The sequence below is a fragment of the Gymnogyps californianus genome, chromosome 2, assembly GCF_018139145.2.
Source record: "Gymnogyps californianus isolate 813 chromosome 2, ASM1813914v2, whole genome shotgun sequence".
Lineage (NCBI taxonomy): Eukaryota > Metazoa > Chordata > Aves > Accipitriformes > Cathartidae > Gymnogyps > Gymnogyps californianus.
Window position 1 is genome coordinate 150,232,701 of NC_059472.1, and position 17,646 is coordinate 150,250,346.

The following is a 17,646-nucleotide window of genomic DNA, read 5'->3' on the forward strand; positions in this document are numbered from 1 at the left end:
ATTTTGAGGAGAGAGCTATGCAAGTGCTTCAGAGTTGCCAATTATAATAATAATTTGAGAGTTCACCATTTGCCAATATTTCCTACCTAGTAAATTTATCATAAAAAGATTTCTTTTTCATGATCAGCATTGGCTAGCTTGTTAAAAATACATATCTTAACTATAAAATGCAGTTTTGCCATATTTTTATTCCCTTTTTTTTCAGTAATCACATTCTTTACTGAAATTTAAAAAAAAAATCTTGGCTAATACTGGAAGATGGGAACAAGAGATGTTCGTGAACAGCGGAGAAGAGAGTGATATGAAAGCTGACAGGTTTGCCAAGGCTGATGGGTTAGCCAAACATGTGCCTAGAAACACTAGCAGGTGGCACATGATTATGTCTCATACATTTGGTATTTTCTGAAAAATAAGAGTCTACCACTTAGCCAAACTACAGCAAAATTTATTTTTCATCTTGATCTTTCAGTTCAGTTGAATAACCTCCTTCATATTACCCCACCATATACTTTCATAAGGGAAGAGAAAAGATTTATTGTTAGACACTGTACTAATAAGGTTGGGTAAATTATCTGCAAAGTTGGTTAGTCCTGAAAAAATGCATTACACAGTGGCAAAATTATTTTACATACAAAAATATTTTATATGCACTTATATATGCTTATTTTGTATTTAATAGCTAAAATATAATCTCATGCAAGTCTTGCTAATGTGATATTATAAAGAAAAAACAGTTAACTCTTATCCACATATTGTGGAAAAAAAAATATAATGTGCAATATATTTCCTACGCAGATCAGATATTTTTACTGCTGCTATTAGATTCTAACATTTGGATCTATTCCACACCTAGGGCCAGATTTCAAGATTACAGATAAATTTCTTTGATAATTTTGCACACAAAATAATTTCAAAGTTGGTTATGTATCTGACCAAATTCATAACTTCTATGTTAATCATCTAAGTATCCAATTATAGTTGTAAAGTTCTACCCACTGGTGACTCCTCCTGGGTAAATGGAAGCAGAGTCAAGAAATAGAGTTAGTTCCTCAGAATTTGTATTTGCAGTTCTCTGTGCAGTTTGTTGTTCAGGAATATCCATAAACACCAGCGATTTTAGACTTTTTCTGTGACTACCACAAAACTTTTGAGCAGTATTACAACGTGTAAAATAAGTAAACAAACAATTGGTACTTTAGTGGGTACACTGTAACACTAATACTATTTTTTCTTGTCTTACAAAATTTAAAATAACTTTTTGTGTAGTTTTACTTTAAATGACAGTATTTGAAGACCTATTTTATTCCTTAGGCTAATATGTTCATGTCTCTTTTGAGGTTCTGCATTTCAGAATAAAACAGAATTACTTTTCTGCTAATCCCAAAATACAATTGATTTCTTAATCCATGCATAGTTTATGAAGCTAATTTAAATTTTTATAATGAGTACTAGTGTAATCTTAATAATTTGGAACATTTCCAATACCATTATAACTTAAGAAAGCTATACTTTTCCATTATGCAGTTAAAAAAACCTGCATCTATCCTCTATTTCATACAAATTTTAAGAAAAATCTACAAGACACATCAATGTCTTTGCAAGTGCCATAAATTTATAACTGGTTCATATAAAAGAGTTGCTGTATACACCACCTGTTAAACCACAGGAGGGCTGAGACTGCTACACAATTTTCATTTGCAGAAGAAAGTAATAATTTATTTTGAAAGGCTGGATGTTTTCTATCACAAAATTTTATGAGGAAAATATCTATTTTTCAGATATCTAAACCCTTAGACCTCAGATATGACAAGTTTCATCTTAGAGATAAACTGTGACTGACTTTATATTAAATGCATAGTAGGGAAGTGTGCAAGCAGTTGTTAACTGCCTCCTTCTTCCCCTCCAAGTAGAGAAATGTCACACTGCAAACCTTGCATATAGAGTGCAAAAGAACTCCACACACACATGCAACTGCCATTTAAGATTTGGTCCTCAAATGTTCTGAAATAGGCTCCCTGTTTCTGTAATAGTTTGGACCTTCCTTGTCTACATTCCTACCCTTCATGCATGCATGGATTTCCTGCACCCTGGTTTGCCCCAAGCCCCTAAATTCCAACCCCCAGATGTCTCCCTGTCTTTTCCTGGGGAATAAAACTATCCCCTACTGCTTATCAACAATATCTACATGAATCTCTCATTTCAGATCCTGCATCTTAGCTCCTGGCAGAGCCTCCCTGCATCATTTCACTGCCTATTTCACTTTCTGCATTTCTAACCTGTTACTTTCTTCCCCAAGAATGCTAGTGCCCTCCATGTACAAAGTGCTCAGCTGAGGATTCGCTATTCCTTCCTGCAAGCCAATACACAGTTGCATTTCCCCAACTGATAAATTTGAGCTTCCTGAGAAGAGGAAATAAACTCTACCTGCGGTGCAGCAGCCACACTACATTCTCCTGGCTCAGCTCTGCTTGCACTGCAAAGGGGAAGCAGAAGTGATGGGCAGTAGGTCTTGCCCAGCCAATATTCACTGCAACACATGCACTGTAGGAACTAGACCCATAGCTTTGATCTCTTAAGACCTTCATTTCCTTGACTCAGTTGCCTAGAAGTAAGTGAGGACTTTTAGAGGGAGTTGGAGAGAAAGAAAAGGGAACAGCCAAAGACCAGAAGGAATATTCCTGTACATTGCTGCCTCCCTGGTCTGTTTGCCATCTTTATGTAATGTAAGCCCAATACAGAGGGCCTCCTGCCAGCTACAGAAATGTTGCTTGAATGCAGCAGTCTTCTAAAGGTCCTGCCAAAATGCAGCTGTGGAGCAGACCTGAATACACCCAGTGTATCCCACAGTTATTTCAACCTTTTCCTTGTCCAGTGAATGAGATTTCACTGAGTCATGTGACAGACATCCTCCCTTCCCAGCCACCCACTGCTACGCAGCACCAGGGCACATGGGCACCTGGGAGCCAGTGTTCAAGGCCACACGCAGGGCACATCTTCCCTAGCTCCTGTGCAGTACCATAGCCTTTCCCCAGCTCCTGGACCTGGCACAAGATGCAAACAGCTGGGGAGAGACAGCAGGTTTGTCCACCTATGATTCCAAAGTAGAAAAGAAACACAATGCTGTTCTGGGAATGAGGTCGTTCGAACTGGAGTAATTCAAAACAGATATGAAATTAGTGGATATTTTACATGAAGTGTGAGATTTGACTGGTTTCACTAGTGGGCCCCTGAAATACAGCCAAAAGTAGAATGACTTTCCAGGTAAGAAACTGAAGGAAGAATTCTGGAACTGACATGGTCCTGCAGAACTCTATCTAGAGCTGACCCTGGCATAGGTGTACATATAAATCACACCCTTACAGGGAACCAAAACCAAGCAGCAGAAAGGCTTAAGGGATTAAAGACTTATTCTGGAGATTGGAATTATTCCTGGGGCAGTCACCAGCCCCAATTCACCTCTCAACATCTCAATTTTATCTTAAAACGGGCAATAATCAGTGCTCAACAGCAGGCAGCACAAAGCATTGTGCCCAGCTCTCACCTTTTTTTTCTTTTTTTTTTCAGTGAACAGCCCCAGATCTGCTGCAGTGAAGATTCTGCATTTCTACCTGATGTTCCCCATTTCTAGTAAAAACATAATTGTAAAATGTGACCCCTTCACCCTATTCCTAAAATTTTTCACATGTAAAATGTAGTCCTTCCTCTAGAAATCTACTTCAGAAGCACTACTTTAATAAATAATGTGAAATTTGAAGAAGGCTCTCCTGAGTGAATCTCACCGTTACAAACACCAACAGAGCACTTCATTCCAATTTTATCTACTCTAGCCCCAAAAGGTGCCTAACACAACGCCATCACCAGGATCACTGATCTATCTTCGCTGCCCGTTCTTAACTCAATGGGGAGACATGGCAAGAGCACACATGCTCTATCTTCTGCTTCACAGCCCTGGGAAGCTTGAAGGTAGGACAAGGAGCCAGACCACAGAAGCAGCTGCTTCCCAGTGGAGCAATTCCAACATGGCTGCTCTTTCCCAGAAAGGAGGGGGAATGGAGAAGGGCAAAAAGTCAGAAGGGAATTTCCCCTGCACCGGAATTTTCTCTCCATGAAGAGGTATACAAATACATAGCCTACAGGCACAATTCACAGGATCTAGCAAGTTTGCTTTATACAGGAAGCAACCGTCTTTTTAAGTTTTAATGACAATCTAACATTGGTATAAAAATTAGGCATCTTTCAGGTTTTATGGAAGTTTTGTGTTTGCAAATTGATCTTTTATAGAGTCTTGCTGAATTGTGATTCACATTTACTTTAGCAGACATTCAAAAAATGGTTGCACCTACAAATTATTATATTTTCTAACTTGGTATCTCAAACATCTATTATTTAATGCATTTTATTAAATTTTTAAGATGTGCAAACAATGTATACAACGTTTGAAGACACACAAGCCCTCTGAAATTTGTGCTTCTATATAAATATGCTTGTAGATACTTAAATATCGCAGTCATAAATTTATTGTCTCTTATGTTGCATGTGTCATGAACACTTGCCTACATGAACAACAAGAATGCCAAAAAATCTCCTAAGTCTGGCCAGAAGTGCAGTATTTATACTTGAATTAAAATGAATTCCATGTGCAAGCTAAAGTAGCACTCCATCAATAAAACATTTCAACCACTGTCTGTGGTATGGCACTGAAGCATCTCTTCAGCTTTATCTGACACTAGGGATTTCTCACTTTACGTAGCTAAGAATCAACAAAGAACTATTTTAAGTATATCTTCAAGTACTTTGTTTAATTCATATCTAATTTAAAGAACTATTGGAAGACTCCAGTGTGCATGAATACATAAACAAGTATACATTTGAATTTTCATAACAAAACTTTTTCATATTATGGAATTTTGTATTATAAACACTTCTTAACAGGTACTCACAATTTGATCAAAAATGCTCCCCTTTCTTTTTCTAGTTCTAAGCCATTAAGTAATTTTGCTTGTTGACAGCTGGAACAAAATATACTAATTTCTAAAACAGAAGAGTATGAAAAATATATTTTCCTATTTGCCATTCTCACTCTTCATTCAGAATGGTTTCATGCAAGTGTAGATATGTTTCAGTATTGAATCAAGTCCAATACTAAAATCTAAACATGACTATAGGAAGGATCTAGAGAGGAAAGGCAGTTTGAGAATTATGTAACCAGGAGAGAAGAGCCTTGTCGGTAGAGAGGGTGGCCCATAAATGGGCCAATGTAAAGATTTCTGGGAGTTCATCAACAGTAATGACTTTCAAGTATCCTCTCCAGGAGGACCTTGGGTCTTTACTAAAAAGTAGCATGGTTATTTCTCTGAGCTCTCAGAAAAGTACGAAGAGGTGGTCCATACGACAGACAGAAGCAAGCTATTAGTAGACAAAGATTTGAAAACAACACCTTGAACTGTAACTACATGCAAATAGAAACAATTGTATCATGCAAAATGTATATATTGTGTGTTCAGCATTAGCAGATAGCTGAGCAAGTTACATGCTGAATGTTACACCAGACTACACTTGCAAAAGGTTATTTTAGCATAGCCAAAATGACAAGAATATAGAGGTCCAACCTAAAAAAGATAAGGCGCAAAGAATTGTAGAAGAACTTGTATTATCCATCCTTTTCTCTGTCTCTTTGGCTACAACCACTAGCATATGTCCCACATACACGAACTGAGAACAAGCAGTGTGAGTGCACTGAAAACTGTTTAAAAGACTGAGTTACTCTTCTGCAATGGTTCAAGGATTGGAAGGAGCCAAAGCTTTGCTTATTCCTTACAAGTATTTCTGCTGTACCAAATGCCAGCACCATCATTTTATCAGTCGGATGTGTATACTCTGTAGCTATACTCAAAAAACCAAATAAACCAGTGCTTTTATTAGTAACTTACAGTACATAAATTCCAGTTCAAACTTGTAAAGGAATTCCTCCTGAGGGAAAAACATAATTAGTTTTAGAGTTTTCCAGAATAGTGGAGGGTTGTTGGGTTTTTTACGTGTTTCAGACATACACAGAATTCTAAACATCTATATTTATAGGTTCCAAAAGATTTTCAACAAGTCTGTGTAAAAAACCTTTTTTTTTTGTTTTAGAGGATGCCTGTTTATCATACATTTTCTTGTCCACTAACAGCATCTATCCAGACACAAGACCACGTTAGAACTACTTCAGTCATGCATTAATCATAGTTGACGAAAGACTTTAGGCAAGTATTCAATTTTAATAAAAACTCTTGAAAGTTATTATCCACATAAAGAAATATCTTGGAAAGTTTCACCCAAAAAGCAAAACAGAAACCCAATAATTAATAAAGAAATTATACCATCTTAAGTTTTAAATAACACTGAACAGATGGTCTAATCTAAGGGTCTATATAAGCCAAAAATAGCAGATAAAACAAATGCAGGAGAAACGGGTGCGTGATAGGAAAGTCCACAGTTCCAGGATTTGAACATACTACATAGCAGGGCTATTCTAAAATATATGGAAGGTGGAAAGGATGAGGAGCTGGTCTGGTGTCCTCAGATGTAGAAGGTAAAGAGTAGCTTTTTTTTTTAATACAATTTATCAACGCTTCTTATTTACCTTTAAATATTTTGCAAGTTTCTGAATTCCCCAGTATTCTGATGGCAAATCGGTGTTTCCTTCCTGATGACGTACAGGCTGTTCTTCATCTTCCTCAGTCTCTGAGGAACTTTCACTAATGTCTTCAAACCTGCCTGATGTTTTACTAAAAATAAATAAACAGCATCACCCCTTTTAAACAGCTATAAACCAATACGAACAAGCACATTTTAAACAGGTATGACAACACTGCCTAATAACAGAATAAGAAAAATATAATTGACATTACCAAATACTAAGTATGGTGATAATTACTGTAGATACAGAAAATAAAAATAAAAAAATTGAAGGAAGAAAAATAAGTCACCCATACCATTTTGAAGCTGGTTGTATTTTAACAGATTCAGAAGAAATGCCACTGGCTTTCTTTTTGATTTTCAGAGACACAGTACTACTTCTCCCTTCTTCTTCAGTATCTTTTTTTGCAGCCTTGTCACTAAAATATTTGTTTTTATTTGAAAAAAAATTATTATATATATACATAGAATCAAAAAGCTATGGTTGGACACATATTATGTCAGTATATATGAGCTTATGAACCTACACAATAAACTTCATTAAAAAGAAAGTATGCTGTGTCTTAACTGACTAATTCTGCTTTAATAAAATAGTGGAATATTAGAAAAATTATATTATGCTGACCTTTATGTGATACAAGAACAAAGAATGAGTATATGCAGACAGACCACAGATCCATTTATCCTAGGATACCATCTCCAACCATGACCAATAGCAGCTATCTAGGTAACAGTAGAAGAACAATGGAAGAACATGGCAATTATTTTTTCCAGAATACTCTTCAGCAAATTGTGATTCAGGGAATTCCTGATCGTCCTTGCATTAACAGCTTTGGATAGTTTTTTCTTCCATGAATGTGTCTGGTTGCTTTTTGAACTCACATAAACAAATGGCCTCTACCATCCTGTGGCAAAGAATTTGAGAGCTTAGCCATGTGTTGTATGAAGAAGTCTTTCCCTTTCTTCTGAACTGGTCTCACTGGCTCATTTTCATTTGATGCCCTTTAATCTTGTATTAGAATGGACAGTGACTATCTGTTCCCTATTTACCATCTCCAGTCATGATTTTTTGTATCTGTCTTATTGTCCCCCAGTCATCTTTTTTCCAGGCAGGAGTTCTAGTCTGCCTAGTTCTTCCACACACTGAGCTGTTCCACAGCTTTCATCATGTTGAATACAATATATCTTGCTTTCCTTGTATTCCATGAAGACTCCTAGGCCTAGCTGGGCACAATCTCTGGTGCTTTTTTCTCCCTAATTTACAATGTTGTGAAAACAACATGTCCTTTCGAGCCTGGGCTGGTCATACTATCATAGTCACAACAATAAAAGAGAATGCTACTCATGATTACAGCCAATTTCACTACATCTAGACTCTAACAATGACTGTGGAAAAAGATAAGCTCTTGTCCCTGGAAAACCATATATTTTTAACTGATGAGTGTAGGTCACATCCAAAATCTCTTAAAATGTTTCTTGCAACATTGGCAGACTTGAGAAGATACTGACTTTTTTTTGTAGGGTGACAATCATAGCCTTTCCTTCAGATATTCTTCTTCCTCCATTAACACAAAATCAGGAAACATGAAATCAGAACTCTGTTCTGATTTTAGAAGACAAATCCAACAATATCCAATATATGTATACTTTATTTTTGGGTGTCCAAACTTTGAGATAATCTCATTAGTGAAGATTGCTGCTAAGCAGAGCTAGAAAAGTGGCTCATACAATATGAAATCATTGAAAATTGGTAGTATGAGTGATCCTGATTTTCCATCCTGGATCTCTTTTGCCTCCCTCAGAAAGGGTGGTTTAGATTAGATTGTCTACTCTGTCTTGCTTTAAAGGGCATTGTACACCAAAAATATGATAATATCACAGTCCTGGAGGACCAGTACTGCAGATGGTTGTAAGATACTTCCCTGCCTTGCTGTGGAAATGACATAACATCATCAAAGTTGTTGCATAACAGAAGAAAACCAGAAATCTCTTTGGTAGTCCATACTCTCTTCTTAGAAATTAACATGTAGTAAATTTTATTTTATTGCTCCTAACTTAAGATAATAATGCAAACCTGTAACACGCAGTCCAATCATTAGCACAGTTTAGAGAGATCTATAGGAAAATTCAATTATAAAGATAACTACTTATCTGTGGGAAGCAGAAAGCCCAGTATTCTTCCACTTCATAGATGGTTCTAATTTCTTCTTGTCAATGGACCTCCTTCTTGCTGCAGAACTTTTCACTTTCTCACGTACATTCTTTTCTGTAAAATCATAAAGGTTCTGGGATTGGCCAGAGACCTTAGCATCAACTACTTCCATACGCTGATAATTCTTCTCATATGTTGGTTCTTTAAAAAAATTATATTCCTAATAAAAGGAGACATGGTTTGTCAGTCATATTGCTATATGAATAATGCATAATAAAACAATAAGTTATAAGCACAATTCCAGGATGCTGTGCTTAAAAATTGTATGTATTAAATGTAGAATTAGATTGTAAGCATAAAATCAGATTGCCTTTAAAAGAATGACACGTTAATCTGGAAAGTAGCTGTTACTGCAAATTAAAGTTTTTGAAATAAATGAACTAGCTAAATTTGGAACTTTCTGAACATACTTGAATATTGGGTGTTGTTCAATTTCTAGTATGTTAAATAACTTGTGACACAAGCACTTTTATAGAGCCTAATTCCAAATGAGTTTTAAGATCTAGAATTGCAAAGTCAGTAATTCTGCTTTCAATGGATCATTTATATAAAAACTATTTCCCTGCATAAAGGATTTACAAAAAATTCCCACAAAAAAATAATGAACATAAAACTGAAAATAGGCTATGATAAACTGGTAGACTTCAGTTCCAAGTAACTTAATTTGATATAGTTTAGAATTAATATAAACACATTCCATTTCAGTTTTTTCATCTTCTGTCTCTCAGGACAAAACATTGTTGAACAAGTCACATACAAGAATGGAGCTGAGTGGCACCTACCAATCCTTCAGCTGTCTGTGTCTAGTACCATGGCTGATCAAAAATATCCAGAACAGAATGGACTCTTGTCCACTCTTATTCTCTATTGGAACATATTCAATTTTTACAGGAAAGACAGCATGCAATCATTACTTATTATTATTATTATTGCAGCTGTCACTACCAGATAGGTGAAGACATTCCTTTATGTATCTGATTCAAGGCAGTTTTAAGGAGACTGTCACAGTATGGTCTGTTTTTGACTAGTCCCTGATGCGAATCGGCTGTTCCAGGCTTGCTGACCCAACTGCCTAATCATAAACTAACTCATGCTAATTCTCTCATTCTGAAAATGTACTCTAGACAAGACAATTTAACACATGATAAACTAGACAAATCACAGGGGAATTGATGCTGTAGCTTGACCAGCTAAGCACATGTTAAAAAGTATGTTTCCTACAGCACTATATGCCAACACAGCAATTCTAAATGTTAGCTTCAACAAGGCCAAGAAGATATTATAAAAGTTAATTGGTTTTGCAATATATGTATGTAATGAGCTTTTTGAAGCTCTCCTCTCCTCAGAAAATAAATCAAACTATTTCCAGTCATAATTTATTTCATGTAGGCAACCTTGGAAATACAGCTTTTCTCTGCTTTTCAGAGTTTTAGAGTAGAGAAGATTTTCCCTCAAATACAAATGCTCTGCAGCTCTACAGTATTAACTTGTTTAAATTCTAGTTTTAGAATGCAGAATGTACTAACCCAGCTCTTCAGCAAGGCAATATGATATGATATTCCTAAACCATTAAAATAGTATAATTTATACTCTTCAGCATAAATTTATTTACACAGTCAGGGAATATTAAGTGATTTATATGACAATTGAAGGAAAATAGGATAAATACTATTTATTTACTCTTATTTAATAAGTGTACACATTTCTTGAATAGCTACAGTATCTTTATAAAAGCAGAAAACAAGTAAAGGTATATTATCTCTATTATCAACTTTAACATTAATCTGTATTAACCTTTAAGATTAGAACTGTAAAAAAATACTAAAATATTATCATATTCTACCTTTCATGACCATCAAACGAAGCCAGATCACTTTGAAAATACATTAAACCAGTAATTATGTCTGAAAACATTCATATATTGTTACATTTATGAAATGTAAACCAATATGTAGATATAACATTAAAAAAATACTTGCCTATGGGATAAATAAAACACATTTTGGAACTTATTGCACTTTCAAACAGAACAACTTACAAATTTAATTCCATTACTGTCAATATAAGCTACTGTATTTATGTGTACAACTTGAAATGCTCTGTTCTTTCAGAACTGTCAAATATCTATATCTCAAAAAAAATAAACATCAGCCCTACATCCCAGAAAATCAGAACTAAAGGATAAGAAAATTTCCCTGTTAATTACTTCCTTCTTGCAATAATTAAAATTGCATATAAATAACCACAATAAAACTTTGACAGGTTTTGGCCTGTAATGAATTTTACCACCAAGTTATTAATCTTTTATAACAACACTAGAAATCTGAAAAAAGAGTTTTTATCATCAATGATGACACAACTAAAATTGTAGTGGCATTGTGTGATTCTAGCTAACATAGAGCTCTAAATAAAAGCCAAAACACTTGCATTTTACAGTGGCTGAAGCAACACATAGTGTGTAAGCTGGATGCTTAACTCTCAGCTCTGATATTCAAATCAGGCAGCTCTCATAAAGAAGTTGGGCTATTATGTATGTTTGGGTTACAAAGAATGAAGACAAAAATTTAAATGGTTTTGATCACAGAAAAATATTGTCATAAAAAGTTGACCTTTTCCGTAAGGATATCATATTTTCCTACTTTAACATTTCCAGTGCTCCATAAAGAATAACACCAGAAGACAAGCAAAACTTTTCATGCAAAATTAGAAGCTGACCTCACATGTTGGATCAAACCTCATAACAAGGTATGACAGAACGATATGTGAAATAGTGTATTATTTGCTATTTACGAAAGGAACATATTTAGTAGAAACTGAAACAAATCCAAAGAAAAATAATAAATGCATTTCAGAGTCTTTAAAATTCTTCATTTAATCACAGATTTATCTTTGATAAAGGACATAAATGTTCAGCCAGGTTTATAATGGAATTCTTACCAATGTACAACGTACATTTGTACAAAGTAGAATATACACTCAGTATCAGTAAATACATACCTGTTTAGCCATATTTTCTACAAATCTAGGTGATCTCTCCCTTAAAAATGTGACAATATCTTTATATACATCACTTTTTCTTTCATAGTCAATGTCATCTTTACCCTTTAGCTGACCCTTAAAAAAAGAATAAATTTAAAATTATTAATAGTATTGCCTTACACAGGTAATTTAATCTGCATCATAAAATAGTGCTATAGAGCACAGAAGTCATACTGTAATGAATTAGGTACAAAAGTCTCATGTTCAGCAGAGTCCATCAAACTTCAATAATGCTTTGTAAAGATGCACGGATCATCTCCGTGGACCCCAACAGATAATCAAGATCTTACATAGAATTCTGCAAGCAATTACCATCAGTTAATTGTACTGTGTGTAGTTCCACTGAAAAGAAATTATGGCTTATGGCAAACAACCAAGTAAATATGAGCTTCCAGTGCAGTATGGCAGACGTCTAAAAGGATCAGAAAATAATGTGACCTGACTGGCCCAAGCTTTATGAGCTTCATCTATCAAAAACGTGTTAAGTCAAAATTTCCCTGGATTTTTTAACTCTTAGGAAATCAGTTTGTGGAGTTACACCTGACAGACATCAGTCTCTCTTCAAAATGAATGTGAGAGCTCTGGTCACTGCTTAACACACATAAGGGACTATTATGCCTGAATAAAACCTATCTGTAAGGAAAGAGGTAACCAAAATAAAAAGTAGAAGAGATAAACAATTTCTATTTTTAGAAATTTCAGCTTCCACTGAAAGGAAAAAGAACTGCATGCCATTTATAAAAAGACAAAAGCAAGCTATATTAGCCACACAATAATACTACACCTCAGATCAAGAGCAATGAGGCACTAGAGAGGCATCTAGTCTCACAGTATCTTTAAATAGGAATAGTGTGAAGGACTGTTAGGGCACGTTTAAGACTAAACAAACACTGCTAGCAGAGTGCAGAATACACTCCTAGTATAAAACTTCTGGAAAAAGCACTCAAAACATATGGGAAAACTAGCATACATTTATTACTGTGTCTTCTCCTTCTGTACCAATAAACTAGCTCTGCAGGTCTTACAGCCTCAATACCACTACCCTAAACCTGACTGATTTTTGATTTTAGCACATAAAAATATTCATTACTCCATGGTATCCTTTATTATTACTTACTCCATTTAAAAACACTCCTGCTGTGCTGCAAGTGATATACAAAGGATCAGTGTCATGTGGTTTGATGAATAAATAACAAATTTCTCCATGCACTTGTCTCCAGGGAGGAGCTCGGCATCCATTAGAGAACACGTAATCTGTAACCAATTAGCATTAGCGTTTTTATCTACTTTAAAAGTATTTTTTAATAGTTATGCTCGATGATTAATATAACATGTATACAAATCAAATTCCCAAAACAATACCTTACTCTTAAGATTTCATACTGTTAAGAATTAATCATGCAAAGCTCTGTGACCCATGGCCCGATCCAACCAAGAACTGCAACTGTGCTTAGCACTTTTCAGGATCAGGGACTCAGTTCACTTCCTCTACTTCCACTGAAGATACTCATATAATTGGAGATTATTTCTGTAAGTAAAGGCTGAAGAACAGCTTTCCATATCTGAAAATACTTTTTATTTTACTTTATAACTTTAAAGTACAAATAAACACTTTAAATTTATTACTGAAATTAATTTAGCAACTTTCACAAAGAAGTCGAGTACTTTAATAAGGGTATATATAAACATGAGATATGATCAGATCTGGACCTGGTGTATATTCCAGTGACTCCAGTACTGTATCTTCTCCTTTCCCAGAGAAATTCTTGAGAAGATTCACTTCATTATTTATAGCAGCTGGATTTAGTCTTACGTCTCTGCAATTAATAGAAAAAGGTCTAAAATGTATTCATCAAAAGGATGTACTCAGAGAAATGAAAAGAGAATATTACATGATTTTTTCCTTTTACATTGAGTCTTAATAGTAGCAACAAAAATCTGGAAATGGGTCATCTTCCATTGTTTTTCTTAATTTTATCTGTTAGTTTAGTGAAATTTTAGTTCCATAGCTAATATGAAGTCCTTATAAGTATGAAACAGACTCAATGTAATACTTAATATGCTTCCATGAAGAAATAAACATTTCCTTGAAAATATTTAACTGTAACTTTGTTGTTTGTACAAATGACTTCAATTTGCTACCAAAACACAAAACATATGCAATAAAAAACCCCACACTCGCGGGCACACACTTGCATACCCACACCTATAGCAAAATCTTCAGAAAAAAAATGTTTTTTCAATAACTTAGTGAACAGTGAAAGTTATTTCAATAAATTTCTTTATGTCACACCAAAAGCACATGTTGTGTGTTGAAACCAATCTGATTTAACAATAAAACAAAAAAATGCACTGGCTGACATGCTTAGCTTCCCTTTGAAATGCACGTACTGTGAAATGTGTTTCAAGGAACTATTAAGCAGTTGCAAATCCAGCTGATGAAGAAGAAGAAAGATTTTCATTTTCATCTCTGTTTCAGGGTCATCATATTTTTTCACTTTGTCAAGTAAATGCAACATGGACATATCTTCTTCAACAGTCCCATATTCAGGGCCAAGAATTTTCACTATAGGATCTCTGTTAGCTGTAAACATGAAACAGAATCATATAATGTGATATTACATTAAAAATTATTAGGCAAGACAAACACTTTTTATCTCAATTGCTGAATAATTTTGATGCTATTAATTTACAATAAGAACTTTAATAATGTGCATAGTTACTCATCAAATATTACTGTATGATGTATTCTTTCATATCCCTCTGTTGTAATTTGAAATGCATTTTTAAAAATATGAAAACATTAAGAACAAAAAGAAATTTTTCATGAGAAACAAAATTGCTTTTCGCAACAAAGATTAAGATTCATTCAACCAAGAGGTGAATATTAAATACTTCCCTTTATCAACAGCCCCCTTTCCAGAAAACATGCCTGGCTGACCACCAAAACAGGAAAGCAATGGGTTTAACTCACTGAAAATTGATCATTTTGGAAATATGATTTAGTGTTAAAGAACATCTTTAAAGTTTTCTAGCAGCATTCCCAATGGTCCCATTACTTCCTCAGCTATGCCAGCTGTTCTTTTCGGTAAACAGTGACATAACTGCATGTCAATGGGTTTTACAAAAACATTTTGCTGTTCCTGCACATGAAGTCCCATGCATCTGTGAATGCCTCTGCATGATACCCTGTCTGTATTATTCTTCCCTATTATTCATGGTTGATCACTGTCAGTGACAGGACCTTGGAGTAGATGGATCTGAAGTTTGATCCAGTATGAGCATTTATATTTTAGTATTGCAGATGCAATTTCTACTAATATTACCAAAGAGTATTACTGATCTCTTCTACCTCCAATGAGAGGAGGATATCCAGTTTGGCATATCAAGGGTCTTCTTGTCAGTTTGAAAATCTGGTACTTGAATATCACACAGCAGAAGTACTCATACCTGTATTTTAAAAGCCATTGTGAGAAGGACCTGGAAGTGCTCACTGTGAACCTTGTGCAGGTAAGAATGTCTTAAGCATGTAAGTTTTTCTTTGGCTATTTTTTAAAGGTGTAACATTTTAAAAGAGGATTAAACTACAAACATAGGAAAAACTGCTATTGGCCTCCAATAAGACATTCTTTTTCAGAAATTTAAACCTACTGTCTGTTGCAATAGCTGGGGTATTACTCAGTATACATGAATTTGTATATGAGATTCACCAGTTTTATTTTAACTTTATTCCAGATTTCTCTGTTATTGATTTCTGTGAAAATAAAAGAAGAAATAGAAACTTCATTAATTTCTGGATCAGCACCTTTAGCCACCTTCATGAATCAACACCTTCTCATATACTTAAAATGAAGGCATGCTTTTCTTTCTTCACATTTCATAAACATGAATTAAAGGAGAAGACATACTTTTTAAGAGAGGAAAGATGAAAAAAAAAAGAAAGGAAACCTTCAAGGCATGCCTGTGCTTCCTTTAACTTTTTTTCCATAGCAATTTGTAGCAAACACGACAGCTGGTCAAAACTGCGAACTCTGAGAGTTGATGCTGTAAGAAGAAGCAATGGTTGGCCATCTTTTCCTTTGGCTTCAGACTGAACAGTTGCTCCACTAGAAAAATTAAATTATATCTTTTTAAAATAAGAACTTTAATAAAAATTCTTCTTTTAGAGAAGAATCTTGAATGTTATTCATGCTTCACATGATAAAGCATATACAATTTCTTTAAACTGCATTTCAGAAAACTTCCGAGGTAAACCAATTTATTCACTGCAAATCAGCAGGTGGATGTGCCCAAAGGAGGCTGTGACCCTGTGGAGAGCCCACATTGGAGCAGGCTCCTGGCAGGACTTGTGACCCCGTGGGAGACCCACACTGGAGCAGTCTATTCCTGAAGGACTGCACCCTGTGGAAAGGACCCACGCTGGAGCAGTTCATGAAGAACTGCAGCCTGTGGGAAGGACCCACATTGGAGAAGTTCGTGGAGGACTGTCTCCTGTGGGTGGGACTCCACACTGGAGCAGGGGAAGAGTGTGAGGAGGAAGGAACATCAGAGACAACGCACAATGAACTGATTGCAACCCTCATTCCCTGTCCCTCTGTGCTGCTCGGGGGTGAGGAGGTACAGAAAATCAGGAGTGAAGTTGAGCTTGGGAAGAAGGGAGGGGTGGGGGGACGGTGTTTTAAGATTTGGTTTTATTTCTCATTATCCTACTCTGACTTTTGATTGGCAATAAATTAAACTAATTTCCATGAGTCAAGTCTGGTTTGCCCATGACGGCAATAGATGAGTGATCTCCCTGTCCTTATCTCGACCTATAAGCCTTTTGTCCCATTTTTCTCCCCTGTCCAGTTGAGGAGGGGGAGTGATAGAGCGGCTTGGTGGGCACCTGGTGGCCAGCCAGGGTCAACCCACCACAGAGGAGCCACTCCTAACACTAACAGAAATCACAGGGTTAATCACTGTTAGAGGCATGTTGTAAAAAGTCTTAGGAATAGACAGTGCAAGTTGTATAAATTACTAACTAAACAGGTCTGTATCACAACCAAGATAGAATAGTCTCAAACTCTCAAAAAAACCTACAAATAATTTTAACTCAAATTTTTCAATATATATCAGTAAAACCCCCACCCATTTCAGCCTCCCAAATACACTAAGGCTTTCTTTATGCTAAATGAGCAGAGTTTTGCTTCGTAGTTCACCTTCAACATTTCAAAACACACTGCAGTTCAGACTTACTTGATCTCATAACCCTCTCCAAATACTGAACAGCCCAATTGCGTTTTCCACTCAAGGGGCTCTCTGAAGACAAATGCTGCTTCCTGAGGATGTCTAGTGCTGAAATCCTCCGCAAACTTAATAATTTGATTTAAAAGAGATTCATTCAAAGGGGTGATTTCGAGTGTGCCAGTTCCAGAACCAGCAGCAGTCCACTGAGCTGCTCTTGCCAATGCCGCTCCCATGGTCTCAACTAGCATCAAAGGTGTACACCTTAGCAGAGAAACACATCCAGAGAATGACCAAACTGAGCTCTGAAATGATATATGCAATATGCTGTGGCTGCTATAATTTGAAATAAACTTATCTAGGAATGATTAGATTCTTTTAACTCATTTAAAACCCTGAACTGGGGAAGGGGGAATGGAAGAAGACAACTCACAAATTTTATAGAAATAGGGTAATCAGGTGAAAACACAGTTTTTTTCATCTTAATTAAT

At 35.6% G+C, this 17,646-nt stretch overlaps 1 protein-coding gene across 2 annotated transcripts in view; it reads right to left on the minus strand.

The window, feature by feature from the left end:
* Positions 1–17,391, minus strand: part of ODAD2 (outer dynein arm docking complex subunit 2) — an 87,479-nt gene extending 70,088 nt beyond the window's left edge. Inside the window, exons 1-9 of one of the 2 annotated variants that reach the window (XM_050892363.1) lie at positions 17,168–17,391; positions 15,881–16,038; positions 14,324–14,516; positions 13,643–13,749; positions 13,050–13,186; positions 11,891–12,007; positions 8,836–9,053; positions 6,978–7,103; positions 6,626–6,770 (exon numbers count right to left, since the gene is read on the minus strand). In XM_050892363.1, the coding sequence (XP_050748320.1) occupies positions 6,626–6,770; positions 6,978–7,103; positions 8,836–9,053; positions 11,891–12,007; positions 13,050–13,186; positions 13,643–13,749; positions 14,324–14,516; positions 15,881–16,038; positions 17,168–17,391 (1,425 nt within the window). Of the gene's footprint in view, positions 1–6,625; positions 6,771–6,977; positions 7,116–8,832; positions 9,054–11,890; positions 12,008–13,049; positions 13,187–13,642; positions 13,750–14,323; positions 14,517–15,880; positions 16,039–17,167 lie in introns of both variants that reach the window. The other variant, XM_050892362.1, reaches the window with a different exon arrangement.
* Positions 17,392–17,646: the final 255 nt, after the last annotated feature.